This window comes from Drosophila obscura, unplaced genomic scaffold (genome assembly GCF_018151105.1).
Source record: "Drosophila obscura isolate BZ-5 IFL unplaced genomic scaffold, ASM1815110v1 contig_4, whole genome shotgun sequence".
In the NCBI taxonomy this organism is placed as follows: Eukaryota; Metazoa; Arthropoda; class Insecta; order Diptera; family Drosophilidae; genus Drosophila; species Drosophila obscura.
The window spans coordinates 10,229,418-10,254,324 of NW_024542828.1; the positions used below are offsets into that span (position 1 = coordinate 10,229,418).

Below are 24,907 nucleotides of genomic sequence, written 5' to 3' on the forward strand. Positions count from 1 at the left end.
TGTTTGTTTTGTTTCGTGTCTCTCTTTATCCGTTTCTTTCTGGTATAAATATTGGGGAAATCTTATCAACTTTTTACAATTTTTTTTATCTGTCTTGTTTGTGTGTTGTGTTTTTTTTTTCTCTTTTTCGGGTTTTTTTCTTTTTGCAATAAAAATATAAATTACTAAAAACGACTATTTAAAAATTAAATATTTATAAAAAATATATAATATATGGGTGTGTGTGTGTATTAGCTTATGGATTCATGGAAAAGGGGGGAGATTGAGAGTAATTTATATACAAAATTGGATAAATCTGATGAGAGCTGAGTGTGCGCAGTGAGAGACATATAAAAATATATATATACGATTTATCAGATAGGTTTTGCTGCACAGTTTTAGCACTTTTATAACTAATTTTCATTACTTTTTATTTTATTTTTTTTACACTAACGAGGAACCATTTGCAATTTAACTGTAGAGTTTTGTATTTTTTATTTTCAGTAGATTTTGTTTAATTTTGATATTTTGGAATTTCGCAAACAGTTTTTTTTTGTTGTTTTTCGTTCGTCTGGTTGTTGTCTTCGGTTTTGAGATCAAAATTAAATGTATAATAATATAAGACTATATGGAGACTTTATCTGGGGAGGGTAGGGTCGGGGATTCGGGGGTGTATTTTTCATTCAATTTTGCTTTTTCTTTCCAAAAATATTTCTCAGATATTCCAAATATGTTTTTTATGCGCTTATAATTTATAAATTCTTTTCATAGCTACAATAATTATTGACTTCTTCTGATATATAAATGCTCCAAAAACAGGATGAAAAAAATAATATATATAAATGAGGATTAAAATAAAAAAAAGTTTTAAAAAAAATAGATAGAATTTTTTTAAGCACTTAAAATAGAATCACTAAATGTTTTTGTTTGTCTTCGCTTTTGTTTGTTTGGGGTCTTTAATCTATCATTAAGCTACAGAATCGAGAGTTAAGTATAGTTTATCCTAGAAATAGTCGAGATAGTCAATTTTGTATGGTATTCTTTTTTTTAAGGTTTTTTTGTTTTGTTTATGTCGTATATCGAATGTGTGACCTACTATATATATATACAGGAATGCCCCCAGGGGCATTGTCAATGAGGAGTTTGTTCTTCACTTTGTTAGCCTTAGAATTTAAGTTTTATTTTTAATTTTATTTTTGTAATATTTACAATTTATAGCGAAAAATATTAGAATTAAATTGAAGCAGATTTTTCAGTAACATGCAAAACGTCAAAACGTGTATGGTGGAGAGGTCGGCTCCTCTCGTCGTCCGTGGAAAAGGGAGGGAGAGTCTAAGGTCAAGTTATGGGATGGAAAAAAGGCAAATTCTTGAGGGTACATAAAAATCATTTACTTTAGGCTTAAGTCACATTTAATTGGGGGTTTATGGTTTCTCTTTTTGTTTTGTTTTGTTTTGTTTTGTTTGTTTGAAGGGATATTCTGATATTCTGACGACTATACTGCTTCAATCTCAAACAACAACGAAGCCGGTGCGTATCGGCCCTATATATTTTGGCGTCTCTTTTTCACATATTTTTGTTTTGTTTTGTCGAAAACCCAACCCCAGTCTTTTCTTTGTATTTCCTCCTATAACCAGAGAGTGTGTGTGTGTGTTTTTCTTTCTGTGAGTTTTTGTGTTTGGTGTTTTTTGTTTTGTGTTTTTTACATGTGCGGCGTGCCACAGACCACTGTCCGTTGCGTCGTCCCCGCCCCACTGCCGGTGGCCGAGGCAGCGGCCATCATTTGGGAGGAGCATGCACCTGCCACACCCGCCGCAGCGAGCGACGGCCACCGCTGGCTGCAGTACGAGCCCTCTCCCAAAACGGAGATGCGCTTGCCCTCAGCCACGGACCCGCCGCCGCTGCTGTAGTCTTTGGCAGTCCCAGAGGCGCCACCCGCTGCGGCTGCTGCTGCTGCCGCCGCTGCCGCTGCTGCTGAGGCACTTCTATGCATCAGCGTGGGATCCGTGTTGAGCTGCTTCTGGGATTTGGCCCGCTGCAGTGGCGCAATCTGGCCCACGCCGCAAAACTCCGAATTGGCATTATTGTCGGCCTGTGCCACATAGTTGGACAGGGCGCCGCCATACATGAGGCACTCGTCCGCTGCGGCAGCTGCCGCCGCCGCCGAGGCACAGATGTTGTTCACCGACTTGTCCCACGTGTTCTTGATGATATTCGGATTGCCATTGTCGAAGGTCAGGCCGCTGTTGGAGCCCGTTTTGACGCCCAGCGCACCGGCGGTGAGGCCGACGCCCACGGCACTGCCATTGTGGTGCATGGTGGCCACCGCATTCTGTTCGTTCTGCTTGCGGGCCTCCGCATCGTCCTTCTCCTGGGCGCGCTTACGTTTCCGTTTCATGCAAAAGACCACACAGGCGGCAATGACAGCCACCAGCGGCATGGCCACCGAAAACACGGCAATGAGCACGACCTGGGCATTGGTCAGACCGTCGGCGCGCGCCTGGGTGGTGGCTCCATATTGATGGGCATCGAACGTGACCGAATCGTAGGACTCCTCGTCGCACTGCTTGCCGCGGAATCCATTCGCGCACACGCACTCGAAGCTGTTGACGCGATTCATGCAGGTGCCGCCATTGTGGCAGGGTCCACTGATGCACTCGTCAATGTCAATGGAGCAATCCTTGCCGGTGAAGCCCGCCCTGCAGGTGCACTGAAAGTCGTTCTTCAGATTGAGGCAGGTGCCGCCATTGGCGCAGGGCCGAATGAGGCAGAGATCCAGCTTGCTGCTGCAGTGGGAGCCATGGAAGCCGGGCACGCACTGGCAGCGGTATTGATTCACCAGATCGACGCAGGTGCCTCCGTTCTCGCACTTGTGGCCCAGACAGTCGTCGGTGTTCGTCTCGCATTTGGTGCCCGTGAAGCCGCTCGGACAGATGCACTTGCCGTTCGGCTGGCAGCTGCCTCCGTTCAGGCACGGATTCGGTCGGCAGTTGTCCAGCTGGAGCTCGCACGTGGTGCCGCTGTAACCGCCGGGGCAGTCGCACTGAAACCCCTGCCCCTTGGTGCCCAGACCGGCGCGCACATTGCGGCAGGTGCCCTGATGGCAGGGCTTGTCCGCACACGTCAGCACCTTGTCCTCGCACATCCTGCCGCTCCAGCCAGTCGCACACATGCACTTGTAGCCGCCCTTCGTCTGCTCGTTCACACAGGTGCCGCCATTCTGGCAGGGATTCACGCCGGCGTCGCACGAGTAGATCTCCGTTTCGCAGTCATCGCCACTGAAGCCTGGCGCACACTTGCACGTGTACAGGCCCTCGCCGGTGTTGAAGCAGGTGCCGCCATTCTTGCAGGGACGATGATTCGTGCAGTAATTGAGGTCCTGGTTGCAGTACAGTCCACCCCAGCCCTCGTTGCAGATGCACGTCCACGGCTTGTTGCACGTTCCATGGATGCAGTTGGGCTCCAGCACGCACTCGTTGCACAGAGGTCCCTTCCAGCCCAATTGGCAGCTGTAACAGATGTAACAAATTTCGTTAGTTAGTGTGACCATTACAGTGTGTTGTGTGTTTTGTGCATAGTGTGACCAGACATGTAGAATATCTGTGGCCTAATAGGTACACACTGGCATACTGGTGAATTGCTTATTGAAGCGCCTCGAGCATTGGTTTACTTTTCCATCACCTGTTCAATGGTAATTGATGCTCTCTCTCTCTCTCTCTCTCTCTCTCTCTCTCTCTCTCGGTCTGTCTTTGCCCCATGTGCCACGCTTGAATGCAGTGAGAGCCCCCAAAGGCACAGCAGATGAGGCACACAAAAAGAGCAAAAAACAGACACAAGACACACACAAGACTCTTTTTTTGTGTGTTGTTTTTGAAGTGGAGTCCGACTGACTTGACAAACGAAATGAAGCGAATGTCTGTTCAAGAAGTTATATCCGCAGACAGAGACACAGACACAGAGACAGAGAGTAGAGAGTCGAAAAGTTTTTGCATTTCTCACGATCATAAATTCGATTGCAAGTGCGACGAGTGCGAGCTTCCTCTGTGGCACGGCACGCACATTCGACCGAAAAACAGCTGCACTTTCCGATCAGGCCAAAGCCTTCACCCACAAAACCGAATGCAAAGCCAAAGAGACGGATAACAGACAACCTGTTGGGGGGGCGGTACAGTCGTCCCCGTCGTTCGTCGTAGTAATTGATATGCGTCTGAGCCAGTGTGTACACACAGCAGTGACAGAGTTGCCAACATAACATAACGAAACGAAACGTGTATATGTACGAACGAGTGTAGTGTCGCGTATGCGTTTAGAATTATTAAAATATTCCCACCATTAAGTCCGCACTTTGAAGTGGCACACGCATACCCAGGCGTAGTAGCCTCCACTCCACTCCACACTGTTGCGGTTGCCACAGCACAATTCAAGGCGTTATGTCCACTCCAACTCTGCCCCTCTGTCTCTTTGGGAATGGGATGGGAATGATGTGTCGGTTTTTGGTATTTGTACTTTTATTTGGCACAATTATTGACGAAACCACAACCGAAAATGTTTGATTTCCGTTTGGCTTAAAGTGTTTTTATTGGCCAACATAATGCATAAATAATGAGCAACATCCTCTCTATTCTCTGGCTGTCTGTCCGCTTGTCTGTTGTGGAAAATCAATTTCAAGAGATCTCTGCCCAAAGGCGCAATTAGCTGTAGCTCTTGTAGCTCCCTGTCGCCCCCCTCCTGTTGCTGTCTTTTTTCAACAACAGCTGAAATGAAATGTGAAATTGTATGCTGGAAATATTTGCCAGCGTCGTCAAAAGTGTTCGCTTACACCTTTTTGGATGGATAGAGCACCGAGCACCGAGCGCACAGACAAACAACAAAAAAAAAAAATGTGGGAAAACTTTGTAATTCAATTTGCTGTTGTTGGTATTGCTTTTACTTTATTTATTTTCTTGGTGTGTGAGGAGTGTGGACTGGCACTGGCACTGGCCCCCTGGTTGTAATGCAAAACCTTCAAGCAAATCAAATGACATCGCGACGACGACGACTCCTCGCCAAAAGAATTTCTTGCGGTTGGTTTTCAGGCAGCAGCAACAGCAGCAAACACAAAACGTGCACTAAACGAAACAACAACAAAAAGTGTTGCCCTTTTGCCAGCCAGCCAGCCAGTCAGCCAACCAACCAGCCAGCCACACCACACGGTAGCAGCAGCAGTCGACAGTGAGTACATGGAAAAGGTGTGCCCCCTCCAATCATGATGATGATTGCATTTTGGGTGGGCACAACAAACCCACAAACAAACAAACAAAACGTGCAAACATATAAAACGTAGCAGAAAGAGCCGCAGCCGAAGCCGCAGCGCAGCGCAGTTAACGGGTGTGATGGGAGGATGAGCAGCACAGGAGAGGAGAGTTGTCATCATTAAAATGAAGCTGGAGCACCGTTAGCTGTGTCTCGCGGCCAGTGTTGCTCCAAGGAGTGGGTTAAAAACTGAGGACAGAGAGCGCACCGTTAGTGCCAGTGTTGCCACACAAATTGTGTTCAAATGAGCAGCTCTACTCCAGCCAGTGTTTGCCCCTCAAAATCAAATCTCTCTCTGCCAGCCAGTGTTCCGCTTATAAATTACACATAAAATAAAATATATAAAAATAAAATACTTACAGGCATTGATTGGGTTTATCGCAGTGTCCATGCTCACAGCCTTTGGCGCATTTTGCTGTAAAGAGAAGAAGAGGAAAAATTTAAATATAAATTAATTGAAATGTAAACCAAACAAAAAGTCAAAACAAAACAAAAGAATAGAGAAACACTTTCCCCGCCACCTGACACGGACACGGACACCCACTCACACGCGACGACGGGCACAACCCAATGCAACCCACACACAGACACAAATCAATCGAACCGAAAATTGAGTTAATTTCCAGCTAGGAAGAAGATGAAAACTTTCTTTTTCACGCGTCTGGCATTGAAAAATAAAAGATTTGGACTGGTGTCTCTTGCTTTCTGACACATTAAACAAAAGCCGCGTGAAAAACAATAGAAAAGCGTTTAAAAGCGTTTTAGCGCACAAAACTTCCCCCCAAAAAAAAAAACAACAGAAACCTATAAAAAAAATTTTAAAAAATGAATCATGGCCAAATGGTGGGGCTGTGACTGTAACTGCTGGTGGTGGTGGTGGCTCTCAAACTGTGAAGCAGGAATAACTTGTTTCTAAGGCCGAAAAAGGAAACACACAAAATGAAATAATCCCATGGCCAGGCCTTCGAGAGTAGAAGAAGAGACCCATCCATGAAGAAGAAGAAGAAGCAGATGATGAAGCTGATGAAGGAAGCAAAGGAAGGAGGCAAGCAGCAGCGGCAGCAGCAGCAGCAGCTGAGGAGCTGGAGGAGTCGTCTTGCCCCAAAACAGATTCCCAAGCTCAAAAGGTTCGACGAAAACTTCGATTGGAAGTCGTCTCGTCGGGGGCTCTGGTCTGGAGTTTGGAGTTGGAGTCAGAGTCAAAGACGAACTCCAAGTTGCAGTTGGAGTCCGCGCCTGAAGAATGTGGCAAACATGTTTCTCCTCTCCTGATGCCGATGCTGCTGCTGCTGCCTCTGCCTCGGCTGTGGCAGGAAGTAGGGGAGTTGCCAACGCCGCCGCCGCCGCCGCCACCACCACCACCGCCACAAGGGCCTAGGAGAAGAGAGCGGAAAAATAAAAGTCGTGAACAAAACTAAAAAAGGCAATGCCAAAAGGAACAGAACCGAGAACAGAACAGATCCTCTTTAAAGCCAAAGTTTCATTCAGAAGCAGCAGCAGCGGCAGCAGCAGCCGGGAAAATTGCTAGAAAATCACAAAAACGTGTTCTGGCCATGGAGAAGTACCCAAGTCCCGTCCCAGTCCCGCTGCCAGTCCCTCCCTATCCCTGCCTGCCTACAGCCTCTGCCTTGCGCGCATTCACGCAGTTAATATATCGAATATTGAGAGAAAAAGAGCGTAATATTGGCAATTGCCAATGATTTTTATTACAGCGAGAGAGCGAAGAGCAGGGCGAAAAGAGGGGGAGGAACTCTTGAAATAGTTTTTCCATGCAGCGGGGCTGCCGACTGAAAGTGAGATCTGGAAGTGGTTCCCGTGCAGCAGAGAATAAGTTCACACGCCCCGAAGCTTGGGCGCGCTGCTAATAAATTGATTGGAATTACTTATGGGATGGATGCAAAAATATGAGGAAGTGCTGCAGCACTGAAAGAAGGGAATGCACTTGCAGGGAAATGGCTGGGGAAGGGGCATAGAAATATTTGGAGGGAATGGGTAATACCTTTGAGCTGGGAATAATACTCTACTGAGTGGCTCAGAAATTAGAAGCAAATATTTTTTTCATCATTCAACTTTCACTTTTAGTTGTAATTCTCTCAAGTGTTTGCCTCACTCTACTGCCCTTCGCCCTTCGTCGTTCTGCCCAGAGAACTACTTCTCACAGCTACTTAAATATCTTTCGCTTCTTTTCAACACTTTGCAGCTGGCTCTTGCCACTCTTGCCACTTCCATTCAGGTGCGGCAAACTTTAGGCAAAATACATAGCTTCTTATGTATTTCCTTGAACAACCGAAGAGCGAAGCAGACACAGACACCACACCACCGGATCCATCAGCAACGCTTCATTTCGTTTCGTTTCATTCATACGCACCGATAAAAAGCAACAACAACCTTTTGGGCCAATTTAAGGGCTCCTCGCTCCACCACTACCCTCCTCTCCTGTATTTATCCTGTTTCTTTTTTTTTTTTCTTTGCAGGCTGCATGCACGTTTTGGCTTTTTATTTTGTTTTTGGGCTGCTGCTGGTGCTGGAAAATAATTTTCGCTGCTGTGTTTGTGCCTTAATTTAAGCTCATTTTTGCGCATTTAAGTTGAAAAATAAAATATAGCAAGAGGCAAAAGCAGCAAGCAGCAGCAGCTGCCTCTTCCGCTGGCAGCAGGACACAAAAATTATCTGCCCCAAAAACAACAAAAAACAACAAAAAGGTAAAAAGAACGAAACGAAACGAAAAGAAGCAACAGGCAACAGGCAACAGAGACTACGACGACATTTAAGGTGTAATCAGAGGCTGCCACAGCAAAACCCAAAAGGAAGTTCGTTCTTTGGGTCTCCATCGTCGTCTTCGTCCTCTCAGTGAGGCATGTGCGGCATGCAGCAAGCGAGAAAGAGAGAGGGCCTGCCTGTGCATCATCATCATCATCATGCCTGTTGCTTCTTCGGTTGCGCTGCTTCTGTGTCTGCGTAAAAAGGGGCACCACACCTTTTTGGACCGAAAAACCTGGCAACCTGGAACCTGGCAACCGATCGGGGGGGAGCCCTTGCACTTGGCGTGGGAAGATTTTTCGTACGATCATCAGAGAGAGAGAGAGAGAGAGTGAGAGGAAGGTTCTGCTGAGGGTCTGCTGTGGCTCTTGTGCTCTGATTCACAGTTGAAAATGTTTTTGGGTAGCAGGCAGGCAGCATCCGAATGGTAGAAACTACAAAGGGCCCGGGCCCGGGCCTAAACCGAATATTTGTGTATCTTTTTGTGCCTTTCGGCTACTTCTCGGATCTCTTTCGGGATCTGCATCGTTGTTGTTGTTGTTGTTGTGGGGTTCGTTAGACATCGTTTTGTTCTGTTTTCATCTCTTTCTCACTTGTGGGGGGGGGGAGAATGACAAATGACTTTTCCCCCCAACAGTCCACAGTCCCTGTTGTCTTTCTATTGATTTTTAATTTATTTGTTTGACTTTGATTTTTTCCACTCGAATAATTTTTCTGTATTCAAATTTCATTTATTTTTTGTTTTTTTTTTTGTCAAATCATTCCATCATGGCTGGACCATACGCATTTTCGAATAAATGTAATTATGCTTTAATTCGTGGAGCAGCAGCAGCCCAAGCAGCCAAGTTCCAGCTCCTTGGATTCGGTTTGGATATGTCTCTCACTTCCAACTCTTTTGGTGGGGTCACCACAGGCAGGCATTGTGTACAATCATCTCATTTGATTTGACAAGCAAGTGATTTTCAATAATGATGGCTTGAAGAAACAAAAAAAAAAAAGAGCCACTTCAAGGCAGGCGGCAGCGGGCAAGGGGGAGGCGCGTCTGTTGCAGAAGCAACAACAAACAAACGAAAATTGGAGCCAAGTTTTTCGGTTTAAAGAATGTGTCGAGTGGTTAGATGGGGAGGCTATTGATCCGTGGATCGAGTACAGAGCTCTCCTCCTCGGATTCGTAACCGAAAGCTGAGATATTCTTTTTTTTTGGTGCTTGGATCTTTTAGCATTAAATATTTTGTTGTTTCTACTTACGTATATGACAATAATCGCCCTGCCATCCACTCAGGCAGATAATTTCGCCCGTCTCCGAGCATTTGGAGTGGCCAAAGGAGTCGTCCCGCGTGCGACAGAACTTGGCACAGCCCGAACCGTAATAGTTGGAGTCGCAGGTGACACGGAAATCGTACTCCAGCGATGTGTACTGCGACTCCGATTTGTTGGTCTTCCATTCGGAGGACACCTCCAAGACTTGTTGCACCAACAGCCGCTGGATGAGAAGATCTGCAAAGGGCGAGAGAGAGAGAACAGTTGAATGAGTATAAGTGTGTGAGAACGAGATAAAGATATATAGATAGATAGAGAGAGAGAGGAACTAATGAAGATTAATTGGGTTAAAGATGATCATCGCTACGAAGGTAAAGCTGGAGTCGGCAGAGGCTGTGGAATGTGGAAAATGAAAACTTAAAAGAGGAAAAATCGAAAATCGAATGCAATTGCTTGTCACACAGTGTTTTTTTTTTGTTTTTGTATTTTTTTTTTGTTTTTTTGGAGTGGCTGCAAGTCAAGTGCTGGCTGAAGTTGAGGTATGCAGCAGGCAGGCAGTCAGTCGTTGAGGGAGAGTCAGCGACAGAGACACACGGGGGGCATGGCATGGCATGGCTTCGGGATCGGCTTTGATTTGGCTTCGGCGAGACTCCACTTGTTCAGCTTTTTTTTTTTTTGTTTTCAGCTGTTCAGTGCCTGAGCCCACAGACCGGTCCCTCCAACTTGTTTCGTCTCTCTTTCGTACAATATACAAATACAAATATATACATATGTATGTATGTCTGCACATCGGTGGCACGGAGTATATACCATACCACATTATGCCATGGTCTATAAAGTAAATTGCAGGTGCATGACTATTCGAATTGCATGAAGCCAGAGCCACAGCCACAGCCACAGCCAAAGCTTAAGAGTTTTGTTTGAGCTTAGAAAGAAATCCAAAAATAAATCTCGCCGCTTTTTAATGTTAAAAGCCAAAGAGAGAACACCGAGGAAAAATCTTTTAAATGGAATGCCAGTGGAAAGTGAAAACGAGAGCAACTTCGAGGATTCAAATTTATACAAATTTTTGGCTCTCCAAATCCTTAGATTCGGATTGCCTAATGCACCACAGACTGGCAAATGTTGTTGCCCAAATATATCGAATGGTATTGTCAAAGCCATATATTACACAGCCAGCAGCTAGCAGCAGCTAGCAGCAGCCAACAGCCGCACATTGACAAGCCGCTTAACTGGTTGGCCAATAAAAAAATATGAAATAAAAAAATCTCCAAAAACTCCAAATACTCCGCTAATTAATTACCAAAAATATGCACAAGAGTCAAATGCAATGGCAAACGGCACAAACGGCTATGCTACAGTGGCTACAAGAAATTCTTAGAGCCGTTTCGTGCTGCCTTTTTGGCCAGAAAAGTCGTCGATCGGTCGTCGGTCGGTCGGTCGTGTGCTTCACCTGACGACGGATCGGCACGGGACGGGACGGGGACCATTCGCAAACATGGAAAAACCATTCAATGCAAAAATCGCACCAAGCTACAACATTCCCAAACGAAACGAAGAAAAAAATTGAATTGTATTTTTGTGGTTTTATTTACATTTGCCACAGACTGTAGACTACACACACGGTAGACACACACGGGGGGCTAAAGCCCATTGGATTTGTGGCATGACAGGTTATTAGACGTGCCGGCAAACAGACTAAGACGCAGACGCACATTTTGTGGCCAGTTTTGCCAGTTGCCGAGTGGCTCTGTGGCTCCGTGACTCCAGCAGAGTGCAGCAAGAAATCCGCATAATAAAATATATCAAGCAGATTTTTCTGCTTTTGCACACAAAAATATATTTACGCAAAAGCTGCATTTTCATAATTATCTGTGGCAACAGCTTTCGTAATGTGTGTGGAAAAGTGGTTTACAAGTAGGGAAATTAGCACTGGCACTGGCACAAAAATTCCCAATTGGGAATTGGTAAGAATTCCCTAAAAGGGAATTTTTTGCTGTGCTTGTCTAAATACAAATAAATCCCTAAAATACATTTTCTAAAAATTTCCCTGTTGGGGGTAATTTATTTAAAAGTCCTCCGGCTGCTCCTCTATCGTTTTGTCAACCCCATTTGCTGGCTTTAACAAATGAGTGAAATTTGTGTGCAACAAATTTGCAACAAGAAATCCAAACTTGACTCTCGACTGTGCCGCCGCCACCACCTCCTTCCTGCTCCTGCCTCATCCTGCATCCTCCCCCTCCATTTGCTTGCTGACTTGAGGAATTTTTTCGAAAATACCATTTTATCAAGACACACGACGTCAACAGAGCAACAGACTAGCGAACAACAGCAACAGCAACAACAACAACGAAACGACAAGTTTTGTGGCAAAAGAAAGACGACAGACGTACGGACTGACGGACGGGGGCAAGACGAAGGCAAAGCCCCAAAGAGGCTGTGCCTCTTGTTGCTGGGCCGCCGCTTCTTGATCCAAAGAGTTAAAATTAAAAGATAAGCATTTTAACAACATCGTGGCGGGGAGGCAGAGAGGGGGGCATGTGCTGCCACAGCAACGTGCAACACTAACAACTTTGGCATTGGCAGAGATTAATTGGTAGGTTGGAGAGAGGAAAAGGTTGCAGCGGAGTGGAGTGGACGACGCTCAGCTCTTCGCCGCATTGAGGAGCACCTTGCACCGATGGTCAAGCCTGTGGATACAGGATTCAGAATTCAGATTCTGTTTTTTTTTTTCGTTTTGTGCCCAGCAGGTCTGGGTCTGGGTCTTTCTTGCAACCCAACGGCTGTGTGTGTGTGTTGCGCTGCTGGCGAAAAGGTCGATGATGCTGCGACTGCTGCTGCGTGCTGATGCCTCCTGCCTTTATGTAATTTATGTTAAAAACAGAAAAATAAAAGAAAAAAGAGTCCAAAAACTTGCTGTGCAACTAAAAGTATGCGGGAGATCGCCTTGCACTTTGTTGCAAATATACTTTGGCAAATAATGAAATTAATCCTTGACAGGCAGGGAAATCTCAGCTGTGTGGAAATTGAAATTGCAATTGCAAGCAGTGGGAGAGAGACAGAGCGGGAGAGGATAAAGATCTATAAAAAAAAATCACCAAAGCAGCGGGGAACCTTGAAAAATCTGTGAAACAATTAAAATTCCTTGAGGGATTGAATGATGCGTTTTTTTAGAATGTTCCAAAGAAAACTCCATAAATCTTTTTGAAAAGAAATTCTGCAGGTAGCCGCAAGATCTACCTGTTCTCTTTTCATCAACAAAAATCTTTGTGGGAAAATGCACAGCACAGAGAAAATAAATTCAAGTCGTAGAATTCAAGGATTTCTCATGTGGGGTGGTCCTTTTTTTGTATGTGTCTCGTATCAGCAAAAGACAATCACAGATTCCTTGATGCAATGTTTCCATTGTTTTCCAGATGGATTACATACACGATCCTTCGATCTAGTGATTCGAACTAGAGTTTAAATCGTGATCAGAACGACACAAGAACTTAATTGCAAAAAAAAAACGAGAGGCAAAAAAGGGTTGGGCACACTTCCGCTCTGAGGTAGAGCCAGAGCCAGCAAAAAAAGAGGCAGGCAGACAGACAACAAAAGGCGACAACAGCGCACGAGGTTTGGTTTATCCCCTCTGGCTGGGCTGGCTGGCTTGGTTGGTTATTTAAAACCACTCAATACCCCGGATATCTTCTGCTAGAACTTGCACAAGTATCAAATTCCACACAGAAATGATCATCCAGAGAGAGAGCGCGCGAGAGAGGGTTGCAAAGAAGATCCTTTCGTTGCACAGGAAGCAGGAAAGGAAAGCAGGAAAGGATATAGTATGCCTCATCATACAGGAAAGTAATTTTACACATTAAAAATTAATGCCATAATTTGTTTGTAATTTTAAATATTTTCACTTACTGTTTACACGCGTATTGGCGCTGTTGTTGGCATCATGCCAGGCCTCGACGATCAGCGAGAAGGTGCCCTGTAAAGCAGAAGAGAGAAGGAAATTGTATTAAAGAAAGTTTTTCATATGCAATCTAAAGGGGAAGTGAGCGACAGTAATACCCCAACGACATTTTTTATCAATCTAATTCCAAGCTAATGGATGCGATGCATGCCCCATCTTCCAGATCAGCCCCCACATTGCGCGAGAGCGACTCATTATAAACAGATTATGACAGGCAGAGGCCCAGGCAGCACAAAAAAGCTAGTTTTGACACCCACAGATCCACACACAGACACACAGATCGCATCGCATCGCGTCTAATGCGGCGGCAGCAACAAATTTGAAATGCAAATTCAAATGCAATCCACAATCGGCAGCGCCCTCAATTCACACTTGATTTCAAATGCAACGAACGCGAGAGCGGGAGTGATGCTGCTGCTGGAAAAACCGGCAGAGATGACACAAAATCCACTTCATGGAAAAACTTTTGCAGAGGTTTTCGAATCTGGTTTTCTGGTAGCTGGGCGTGGATCGTTGAATATCGAATCTTGCCGTTGCATTTTCCATGTAAATGACTAATTTTTTCGACTAACTTTCGATTTTGCGTTGCACTTTGGTGGTTTGGAGTGGAGTGGAGTGTGGAGTGTGGCGATGCGTGGGCGCTCGTTTGGGAGATGTAGAATTAATTTGGTTGATAAGTCTGTTTGTTGGCTTTTGCCGATTGATTGCCTAACGATTGCTGCTGCCATTTCGTATGTGTTATTTTTTTTCTACCATTTGCGAAAATAAACATAAAATTTATATGGGCACGACAGGAAACAAATCAGACATCGAGACACGTAGATGATGATCATCAGTGCTGGAGCGATGGATGGGAAACAATGGGAAATGGGAAATGAAAAAAGGCAAAAAAAAAAAAGGTAATAACGAAATGAAATGAAGCGCTGCCGATGGTTTATTGGTGTTTTGTGTGCTGTGCAGAGAGAAATAAAATGCCTTTCAACAGAAGCTACGTGATTGTCGACCTGCAGTCCGTCCGGTTGAATTTTTAGTGGGGTATATAAAATTTCCCCCTTGTGGGAAATTTCAGATAGTACCATTTAATTGCCATAAAATGTCTTAAGTTGTTTTTTTGGGTTTTAAAATGGGTTCAACTAAAATTTCCCTTTGTGGGATATTTTTCGATATTTACTCTAAAAGTTCGAAAATTAGTAGCAATAGCAATTGAATTTTGTGCACTTCCAAGACATTTTCAGTTGACATTTCTTAAAGGGAAATTTATATTTTTACCTCAAAAAAAAAAGTTATATAAATTACAATCAGACGCCACACCGAGAAATTCTTAGTTTTTGCATCCGCCCAGGTCCAAAAATAAATGAGGCAACGATGCATCAGCAGCAACAGGAGAAGGAGGAGGAGGAGCAGCAGCAGTCACCCGCTCGCTTTAGTGAATATCGCGTGCGTCGGTGCTGTATATCAACGTCAATATCCAGTCACAGTCACAGGGCTCCGGATAGGGTGGAAGTGCAGTTGGTGGCATGCAACACAGCACACAGGGCACACTGCATTGGGCGCAAGAGTAGGAGTGGTAAGCCCCCAGACACGTAGCAACAGGGGAGGCGACACACAGAAGACACAAGACAAGACGCACGAGACAGACGGACGGACGGACGGACGGATAAAAGTAGCAAAGTTCAATACGAACAGAAGAGAAGAGACAAGACGAGACGACAGACATCAATGCTGTACGCCTGCCATCGCTGCTTCGACTATTTTTAGCAGCAAAAGGAGGGAACGGAACGGAACAGAACGAGAGACTCCGGTCCGGACTCCCCCTTTTCGGTACTTGCAACATCTTTTGGCGTGTTGTCAGGCATGCGTGGCTTCGTCGTTGTTTTAATTAAGTGCAACATTAAATTAGTTGATGCAGCAGCAGCAGCAGCGAGCGGCAGTACGCTCTCAGTGCAGGAGGAGCAGCAGAGGGGTGGAGCAGAGTTCTAGAGGCGGTCTAGAACTATAATTAAATTTATAGTTTGACCTAGAAATAATTTAAAAGTTGAAAGTGCGGTGCCTGCGCGCCTACGAAACTAATCCAAAGAACAGATGCAAATAGTTTCCTATAAATGTTTAGAAATTTAAAAATACATTTTCTTAAAGTATTTTTGGAGACTGTTCAAAAATAGAATATGCTGGAACATGCCAAAGAAACACTGGGAAATTTCCTTTATTGACAGAAATACTTTTTAATGCAGTTGGAGATTTATTTAAAACTATTTGTGATCTGTTTTTCCATGAATTAGAAATACCTTTAAATCTTCTCAAAAATTTCCCTGCTTAACATACGCGTGCCATGTTATTTCCCTCGCTATAGGGAAATTTCAGCGCAAAAGTTTGCTAATTGTTAAGTTATGCCCGCACTTTTGCACACACAAATTTATGCACATTACACATTTCACGTGCCACAAAAAAACAAGCTACCTGGGGGAGCATATTTTGCTCCCCGGGCACCATGACTTTGCAACAGGCAGGCAGGCAGCAACAAAAGACTGGCTGGCTGGCTGTCTGTCTCTCTGTCGTATGTGTAATGATAATAATAATGACGCTGCACATGCGCACAATTAGGAAGTAAAGTGTCTATGAAAAAGAGTGGCAGGGCAGGGCAGGGCTCTCTAGAAATAAGGGAGGGTGTTTGCTGCGGGCCACAGACACACACAAAAAAAATACGTTACAAACTCCAGTCCAGTTATTGTTTTGAAGCTTCAGTAACTTCTTCTTTCTGGGGGTTGGGATCGGATCGTACTACTTTACTACCTTGGCTACAACTGCCTTGCCTTACCTTGCCTTGCCTCTCTTGCTGTAATAATAATTAAGAAATGCATGGCATGGCATGGCATCGCATGGAATGGCTTGGTATACCTTTGCGTCAGTGGAGCATAACTCTGAAGAAGAACTTAAGTCTGTCGGTGGTATTTCAAAATTTTCAAGCAATTTATTGAGCACACGTGCGCCAGCAGCAGGCTACAAAATGAAGGCAAGGCAAAAACTTCAACTAAAAAGAAGGGTGGCCCCAAAGAAAGGCCAGAGGATGTCATGCTTCTTGGGTTCTTTACCAAGAAAAGAAAAGTGCTCGCATAGGGGTTTTAGGTTTAGGTTTCAGTTGGTGCCTTTCACTTAGGGGAACATTTTAAACTGCGTGAAAAATCACCAAAAATCTCACTCTACTCTACACTCTTCTATAAAGTCAGAGAGGGAAAACAAGTTCCACTCAAAAGTCAAAACCAGGCATACAATTTCTCTCCCTTTCGGTTTGTGCCACAAAAAGTAACGGCAAACGCCTGAAAGGAGCTCGAAGGGGTGGGCTGGCTATGCAGCGATCTGGAAATTGTCGCTCTGACTGGAATGGAATGGAATTGGTGGTGGATGGATGGATGGATGGATGGCTGGGATCCGGGAGGTACTTGGAAAGTGGTGGATCGGTGCTTGGTGGTGCGACTGCGCGTGCGCGTACTTTTCAGGCGCACTTTTAATAGCCGACAGATGTTTCGGCGTGTGCGCCACAGCAACAACCCTCCCAACAAGGACGCTCGCCTGCCGGATACACAGCCAGGAGGGGGGCAGCAGCCAACCGCGCGAGTCTATAAAAAGCCCACAAACAAATTAGCACAAAAAAAAAACAGATGAAAATTAAATGAAATGTGCCGCATGGAGTCTAAAAATAATAAAAAGAGAAAAAAGCGAAAATTGTACTTACCGGCCATGAAAACTGAAAGGGAAATTGTATGGGATTCGAGAAACCCTTATTTTGAAAGCGTTGCGCATCGGTCAGATTGACCGAATTCTCGCCCAGAATGGGTGTTACCACATCCCCGTAGGTGCACTGCGATGTGGTATCGATGGTCGCCTGATAGTGCTTCAAACAGACACGAAACCGCGTTTTGCAAGTGCCCAAGCACTTGCCCGTCGCCGCATCCGTTTCGCCGCTACAGCAGCGACCCTCGTTATCCCTGCCATGCTCGTTGCTAAAGTATTTTAGCCGCAATTCAAAATTGCCGGAACTGTGAACCTGCAAAACGAGACAGAGACGCAAAGGGAAAAAAGTTGTATTAGTCAAATCAAATTAAAAAGCAATTCATTAAAAACAACAACAAATAAAAATCAGAGGGGAATAAAAGAACAGAATCAGAATCGGAATAAGAAACAAAAGGAATGCATCGCGCGGTCCCCAACAAGAGACGGCGATAAATCTTTCAACATGGTATTTTTGCACAGAAATTGCAGAGGAATTTTGCTGCTGCAGTAGCAGACGGTGGACGGGTAGACCGGAGAGACCCATGCAAAGGACAAAAACAGGCTTATGAAATATTAAGAGAACCCCAAAAAATAAAAAAAAAAAAAAAATAAAAGAGGAAACATGACAAATGCTCAGCAAGCGGTCTCCATCCAGACCTCTCGGTTTGGTCTTCGATTCGCGGGCCTCTGTAATAAATTCCACTTCGTTTGCTTCGCTTTCAAGTCATTGTACGTTATAGTTATAAACCTGTGTGTTTCAGTTTCAGTCTTGTCTTTTTTGGATGGGATTCCTGTGCTCGACTTTCGTTTTGAAGCGCCGACGCTTTGCATATGTTTTGGATTTGCAAATCTGTTTGATAGCCGTCTTTCTCATAAATTTCTCAATTAATTTGTATCTCTCTTTTGTCTGTTTTATGGCTTGTCTTTTGTTTTTTTTTTTGATTCAAAGGTGTGAGGGAAAATTAGCAAAATGGGTCACACATGTGCTAGAAATTCATGTTTTTGGACACTTTTTAATGTGTGTTTATGACACATTTCCCATAGTAGATGGAGACTTTTGATTGAATGAAATTAGTCAAGGTGTAAAAATAAAATTTTGCAAACTTTACATTTAGGGAATTTTTAGATTAACAAATATGAGCAAATTTGGAGTTAATCTTCGAAAATTTCCCTACAAAGGGAAATTTTATATTTGTTTTAAATTTTATGTGTAATGTTTTTATAAAATTTTCTCAACACTGTATAACTTTTGAAGGGAAATTCTCGCTATCCCATAGATGGGTGCACCACACTTAAGTGCGTAAATCTTTAATTATGACTTCATCATTGCCCAGAACCATAAATGGGCAATCGACGGCACTCCAATCAGAGGCAATGCCCAAAAATAGGATGGAGATCTACTTATAGTTATTGCTGCTCCGATTGCTCCGATTGTTGCCTCTTGTGTGCGCTCTGCTCTGCTCTGTCGTTGGTCCGTTTTCTACCACTATAAACTATAACTGTTCGGCAATTAACATTTCAGGCAACAGCCACAATAACAACAAGAGTGAAGCTTGTTAAAATGACAATTTAATTGTTGACAAGACATGAGCACAGCTCAGCACAGCATAGAGTTTTTTTTTTTTATAGTTTGCTCCACATGTGGCTGGCTGCTGCTGCTTGGGAAGTTTTGTGGGTTTTCCCTCTCTCTCTCTCTCTCTCTGTCCATCTATTCCTCCTCTTTCTGTCGTTCGTTTCGCGGTACATGGGTGTTTAATTGCTCAATTAAGTAGAAGTGCGGTCTGGATGCTGTGTGCCTCCGCTCTCCATTCACCATCTACCATCCATTCTCTCCGCCTTTCGAGTGGTAGGCACAGGCACAGGTGTAATCCCCACAGACAATAAAAAGAGGTAAAAAAAAAAAAACACAACAACTGAAACTGTAGCAAAGCTGCTTAAGAGATCATTTAATGGATGTTTGTGCTTGGGTCTTGAGCTGGCGCTAACATTGTACAAAGGCTTTTGTAATTGTTGGGAGATTGACGATTAGGGGAAAGTAGGGAAAATTGTTAGAAGGCTTGGAAATTGGTCCCATCCTAAAAATCCCTAAAAAATTATAAAAAATCCCTTCTGCATAGCTGAGAAAATTATTCCCATTTTTCCTTCTAAGCCAGGGAATTTATCAATAATCCTTTATCCCATTACCCATTCTCTCCCATAGAATCCTACATAAAGCAAATACAAAAGACTTAGGCAACAAACGCAGACAGCCTGAAAGAGATGCAAACAGAAGTAGAAGACAGAGACAAAACGTGTATTAATAAGCAGCAGGCAGGCAGGGCAACAAAAACAAAACGGACGCAAAAGAGCAGCACAGAAAATAAAACAACACAAGCAACAACACACAAAAAAAAAACTAAAATAAAAGAAGCGGCAGAGGTGGAGGCAGTGGCAGAGTCAGCGACAGCGACAGGCAACGGGCAAGAGAGAGAGAAGAAGCAGAAGAAGGAGAAGCAGAAAAAACGATGAAAAAATGTACAAGTAAAACCGAATTGTTTCCCACGGCATACGATTTTGCCGGTCAACATTGATGGTTAAAGCGGGGACGAAGCAGCCAGAGAGAGACGCGACATACGAAACCAATGCGCGAGAGAGAGAGCGTTCGCGAAAGGCGAACAAGAGAGCAGAGAGGCAGAGGCAGCGCAGTAGCAGAGCAAAAGGTGTAAGCCGAACGCCAGGTGAAGAAGCAGCAGTGCGCGCATGCAGCCATATTGAAAGATCAGAGTCGGTGAGAGGGGGAGAAGGGTTGGGAAAGGGAGGTGGAAAAAGAGAGGGAGAGAACGGGCTTACAGGCCCCAAAGGCTATAACAGTTTAGCAGCAGCAGCAGCAGACAGACAGAGAGAGAAAGAGAGAGAGCAAGATCACCGTTTGTCAGCTGGCGGTGGAGCCCCAAGGTACATCCAATAAGAAGGTAAGCCAAAACCGGCTTCAACCATGTGCTTCAGCAAGAGAGCCTTACCTCCCCTTGGAATATAACTTGAGCTAAAAAACCTAAAGAGCAGGGGCGCAAAAAAAAAGAGCAAAACGTGACTTAAAAGTGAATTGGAAATGTGTGCGTGTGTGTGTGTGAGTGCTGCTGCAGCTGGCAGCTGCTCCAAAGAGTGAAAGAGCGAGATGGAGAGAGAGAGAGAGCGAGATCGTAAGAGCGCAGCGCAACAAAAACTTGTTTTCAACGGCGCTTTGAAGAAGAGCATAAAAATATGCGCGTGCAAAAAACGAAGAGAAGGAGATGCAAAAAAAAAAAAGAATTAATAGACGCGGTGCTGCGTCTGAATTAATAAGAGAAAGAGGGAAAGGGAAGACAAGCAGACAGAGACAGAGACAGCGATAGGAGGAAGGCGCACAAGAAAATGTTAGAAAAACCATTGAGCGGAAGGAAGACAGGTGCGCGCGCGGGAGGAGGAAACAAGTGGAGGGGGCGAAAAACAGAGGCAAACTCTCATAAAAATGAGCAACAAAAGAGACGAAGAGAAATATGTAGTGGATAACAAAGGCTGGGCCGTCGTTTGTCAAAATATTTAAACAAAACAAAAAAAAAACCGAAATCAATTTGCATAACACCAACACATAAACAAACAAACACACACACACACAAATTTACACGTGGGAAGATATTCAGACGGGCAGAGGGAGGGAGGGGGGCTAAACAAAAAGTGCAACCACAATAGTTTTTTGTCCCACATTTCGGACATCCATTGTAGCGGAGGTGGGGCTGTGGGGTGACACTGTTTCTCCCACATGCCACATGTTAAAACAGTTAACACTAGAGATACCGCTAAGTATCCCTAAACGGTTTGTGGTTGATATTTCCCTTGAGGGGTACTTTTTGTGGGATATTTTATCTTCTATATAAAACCCCTCAAGAATGCAAAAAATTGTCAGGTAAAATCCTTGTCTAATAAAATATTCGTTCGCAATCTTTCACAATCTTCTAAATAACTTTGCTCCACACTTTTCTTCGCTCCAAAGTTAGTTAAAATTCCTCTCCAAGGGAATAGTTATAATAAAAATTGCTTACACAATCTTGTTGTATTTCCCCCTCAGAAGTCCCCCGGGAAAACACTTGTCCATATCCGTAGGTTCGTTCTTTTGCCGTTGTGTTTATTTGCCTTTGCCTTCAACTCTGAACTTTATTACGCTTGAAGACCCTTTGGGGGCACCACACAACTCACGAGACTCCCTCCCGGACTTATAGAGACGGGGGCACGCGGGAGGGAGTGTAGTGTAGTAGGTGCCTGAAGAACTGGAAATGTTAGACAGACACTTGTTAAAAGTGTTGGAAAATAGTGCGTTGCATTGTTTACCTTTTGCTTGACTCAGTTTGCTCTTTTTATGCCTATTCTTTGGTAGTCCTCTTCTTCCCTTTTCTGCAAGCGATCACTCAGGGGTGACGGCGACTAGTTAGAGGCCTTTTCTTTGGCACTTTTTATACGATCAAATATACTCTAACAACGCAGCAGGGAGGGTTACCTATTGCAAGAGGCAGCTTTAGAGTTGAGAATCCCCAATGTTAAAACCCCATATCTTCCTTATTTTTAGATAAAATCCATCTAAAATGTATAGGTTTCTCGTTTTAACATTGCCCAAAGACACATCTCCGTTCTCCCAGAGTATAACCATCTTCGACTATCATTCTACCTCTCGTTTTCTAGTTTCTTTTTGCCATTTTCTATGTTGTTGCTTCCACGTCAACTCCGTTGACTGACTGACTGACAGGTGGGCTCTTGTATGCGGCACGGGAGAGGAGAGGCTTTTCCGCCAAGACAAAGGGAGACATTAAAAAATTGTATGGAAAGCACGCATTTTTATGATGATTTTTCCCCCTGTAGTACATGGCTTTTCTTCTCCATCTACAGGTGTTGTTGTGGGGCTGCCCTTTGCCGTTGTTTATTAATCATTTAAATTCATCATCATAATCAACCGTTAACAACGGTCCCTGGGAACAAAAACAGTTATAAGCGCAAGTGAATCAGCACCAGAGTGTATGCGTGCAACAGAATGCGGCATGGTGGGGGCGCTGGGGCTTCCTCCTCCACATCTAAATTGCAATTAATTATGTTATAAAGAGGCAGAGAGATAAGGAGAGAGAGAGAGAGAGATCTACTCATTCTTCTGGACACATGCCCCAATGTTAATATGAAAATTGCACTAAAAACAAGAGACAGACACGATACGATCCCTGGGCTGGCTGCACTGCACTGCACTGCTCGTACGGTTATTTGATAGTTAAATTGAAATTTAAACGCAGCTTGGGAGCAAAATTAGTGGCGGAAATTGTGAGAACATATAGAATACGAGTAAAGGAAAACCCAAAGAAAATTGAATTAAATTGCATTGCTAATGGGAGATAATTATGAGGGGGATATTATATTTAAATAGATCTAAACTACAAGAGGTACGAGTAGAAAAGATGGGACAGTTTTTTAATAGTTTCTCGAATTAATTTTAATCGCAAATTAGTTGCATTTACTAACGATAAACGCGGCACTAACGAGGAAATAATTCTGGGGGCGATCGTCTGCTCTCAGAACCATTTATCAGCTCATTTCTCACACAATTTATTCCCTCAAACATTTACTCTATATTTTTACATATTTTTAAATATTTCTTTCAGTGCAGCTTCAACAGCTGCCACCTCTAAAAAGCACAGCTCCAAAAAGCCAACAAACACTTTCAGCTGTTCGAAAATCTGGAGACGAGACCGCAGGAGGTTTCCTTTTCCAGACACTTTTTCGGAACATCGTTAAAATTAGCAAGCGCAAAAGAGGGAGAGAGCGCGAGAGCACGCAATGTGCCAAAACAGCGTGACAGACAGAGACGAAAGACATGGGCACGCATGGTCTGTCGTCGGCATACGGGAAGAGAAGTGGAGTGGCGGGGGCTGCAAGATGCTGGCGTGAAAGATCAATGAAAGAAAGAAGGGAATGGGAGAGAGGCGGAGAGGAGAGCAAAGCAGATCAAGTGAGTGGCGCATGTGTCGCCGTTGACCTACGCAAAGAAGAGAAGAGGAAGAGCAAAGCGTAAAGCGCATGTTAAAAAGCGCAGCAGCCGAAGAGCGGTGTAGAGGGGGAGCAGAAGAGTACATCCAGAACGACAGATGTTGCCAGATCCATCCACATGTATGACTCTTTTTTTTTGCATTTGTAATTTTTTTTATAGTTTTTGTTTTTCTTGGTTTTGCGGCATGCGCCGTTGGTGGTAAATTTGTATATGTTGGAAAAATGTTTTTCGGGCCCTTGGACCTGTTTGAAAACTAGTTTTTAGCTAAATCGTTGGAAAAAGGGTGCCGTGCCGTGCCTTGCCGAAAGCCACCCCTAAACAGCTGTTGATATCAGATTACCCGAAATGGAATCTAAGGGAAGGTTTTGATTCCCGTAGGGGATTCGAAAAGTGATCACAACACACCCACATTTCAGTCCCATCCTCAAAATATGAACAGAATGGAACTTATTTCAGGGTTAAACTGGATCCTAGTATCCCACCCACAATCCACATGTAAAACTAACAGCCTGGCAGCGCTAACCGGCTGTCTGTCTGTCTGCTGTTCTTCCACCCATTCACACACATACACATATGAAAAAGCGCGCGCCGTGCAGCTGCCGAAAAATATGAGTGCAACGGTTAATGGTTTCGCGTGTGTAGCCGGTGGTGAAAAGGGGGAAAAGGGACTAAATTAAGACTATTTTTTAGAGTAAAACTCACCTGCACAATGACTGTGAAGCAAATGAATGCCGTTAATAAACATTTAATCCAATGCATGTTTACTGTTGGTTTTGTTGCTCTCCTGCGGGATTTCGGCGAGTGTGTGGTAGGGTGTGTGGTGTGTGTGTGAGTGTTATAATCCTCGTGTGTGTTGTGTGTGTGTGTGTGAGTGGTGTGAGAGAAGAGAGTCGATCGCGTGATTGTTTAATTGTTGTTTTATTAGAAAATTTGCAGCTACACTTTTCAGCTGCAGCTTCTCTATCGCGAATTTTTTTTAATCTTCCTCTACTACTTCTTCTGCTCGTTCTCGTATTATTTTGTTGCTATTTAGTGCGGCACATGGTTTTGCATTTGTTGTTGTTGTTATTCTCCTCCTCACACGTGCACGCGCCACAATATTTCGATTTTACTTCAGCATTTATTTTAGTTTGCGGTTTATTTTAAGTAAAACTCTATTTTTTTTTGGGTTCTCTCTCTCTTTGTATATTTTTGCGAGAACACAGAACTAACGGTTTATGGCACCAAAAAAATGCCGCCAAGGGCTGCTCTTTTTCCTCTGCCTCTCGTTTTGTGTATTATTATTCCTTCTTTTCGTTGTTGTTGTAAAATTAACAAAAACACATGCAAATATTTGGAATATTTCTCTATTAAAAGATCATTTAAAAATGCACTGCTCTTGCGGGGAGTTTCATGGGATATTTCCAAAAATTATTTCCCCAAACAAATGTGTGGATTTTGTTGTGACACTGTTTCACGCGTTTTATGTGGCGGTACGAATTGTAATTTTTGGCCGCGCGCTCTCCGGTAAATGCGAACACCGACGAAATAGACGTTGGTATGTTATCAACTTTTGAACTTATTTTTCTGAATTTTCTTGACGACGCGCGCAGCACAGAGATCCGCGCGACTTGAATGGTGAAGGCCGTTTAAAAATTGAACATGTTTCGTCGCGTTCGTGGCGCAAGGCCGTTCTTTCAAATCCGCCCGCCTTCAAATGTTGCTCGGCAGCATGTTGCCGAAAACATGTTGCGGGCAAGCTGACAAAAAGGTATGGACAGCAGGTAAAACGACACAGAAATTTCAACGTATGCAAGGTAAAACCCACCCCAATTCTGAACATACTGTGAGCATTTGCAAACTCACTCAAT

At 44.0% G+C, this 24,907-nt stretch overlaps 1 protein-coding gene across 1 annotated transcript; it reads right to left on the reverse strand.

Annotated features, from left to right (window-relative positions):
* Nucleotides 1–898: 898 nt before the first annotated feature.
* On the reverse strand, nucleotides 899–24,696 carry LOC111070027 (neurogenic locus protein delta). Its single transcript, XM_022360323.2, has 6 exons — nucleotides 23,760–24,696; nucleotides 16,980–17,291; nucleotides 13,198–13,264; nucleotides 9,280–9,528; nucleotides 5,632–5,686; nucleotides 899–3,488 (listed from the first exon to the last, which is right to left on the reverse strand). The coding sequence occupies exons 1-6, from the start codon at nucleotides 23,814–23,816 to the stop codon at nucleotides 1,682–1,684; spliced, it is 2,547 nt and encodes an 848-aa protein (XP_022216015.2). The 5' UTR covers nucleotides 23,817–24,696; the 3' UTR covers nucleotides 899–1,681.
* Nucleotides 24,697–24,907: the final 211 nt, after the last annotated feature.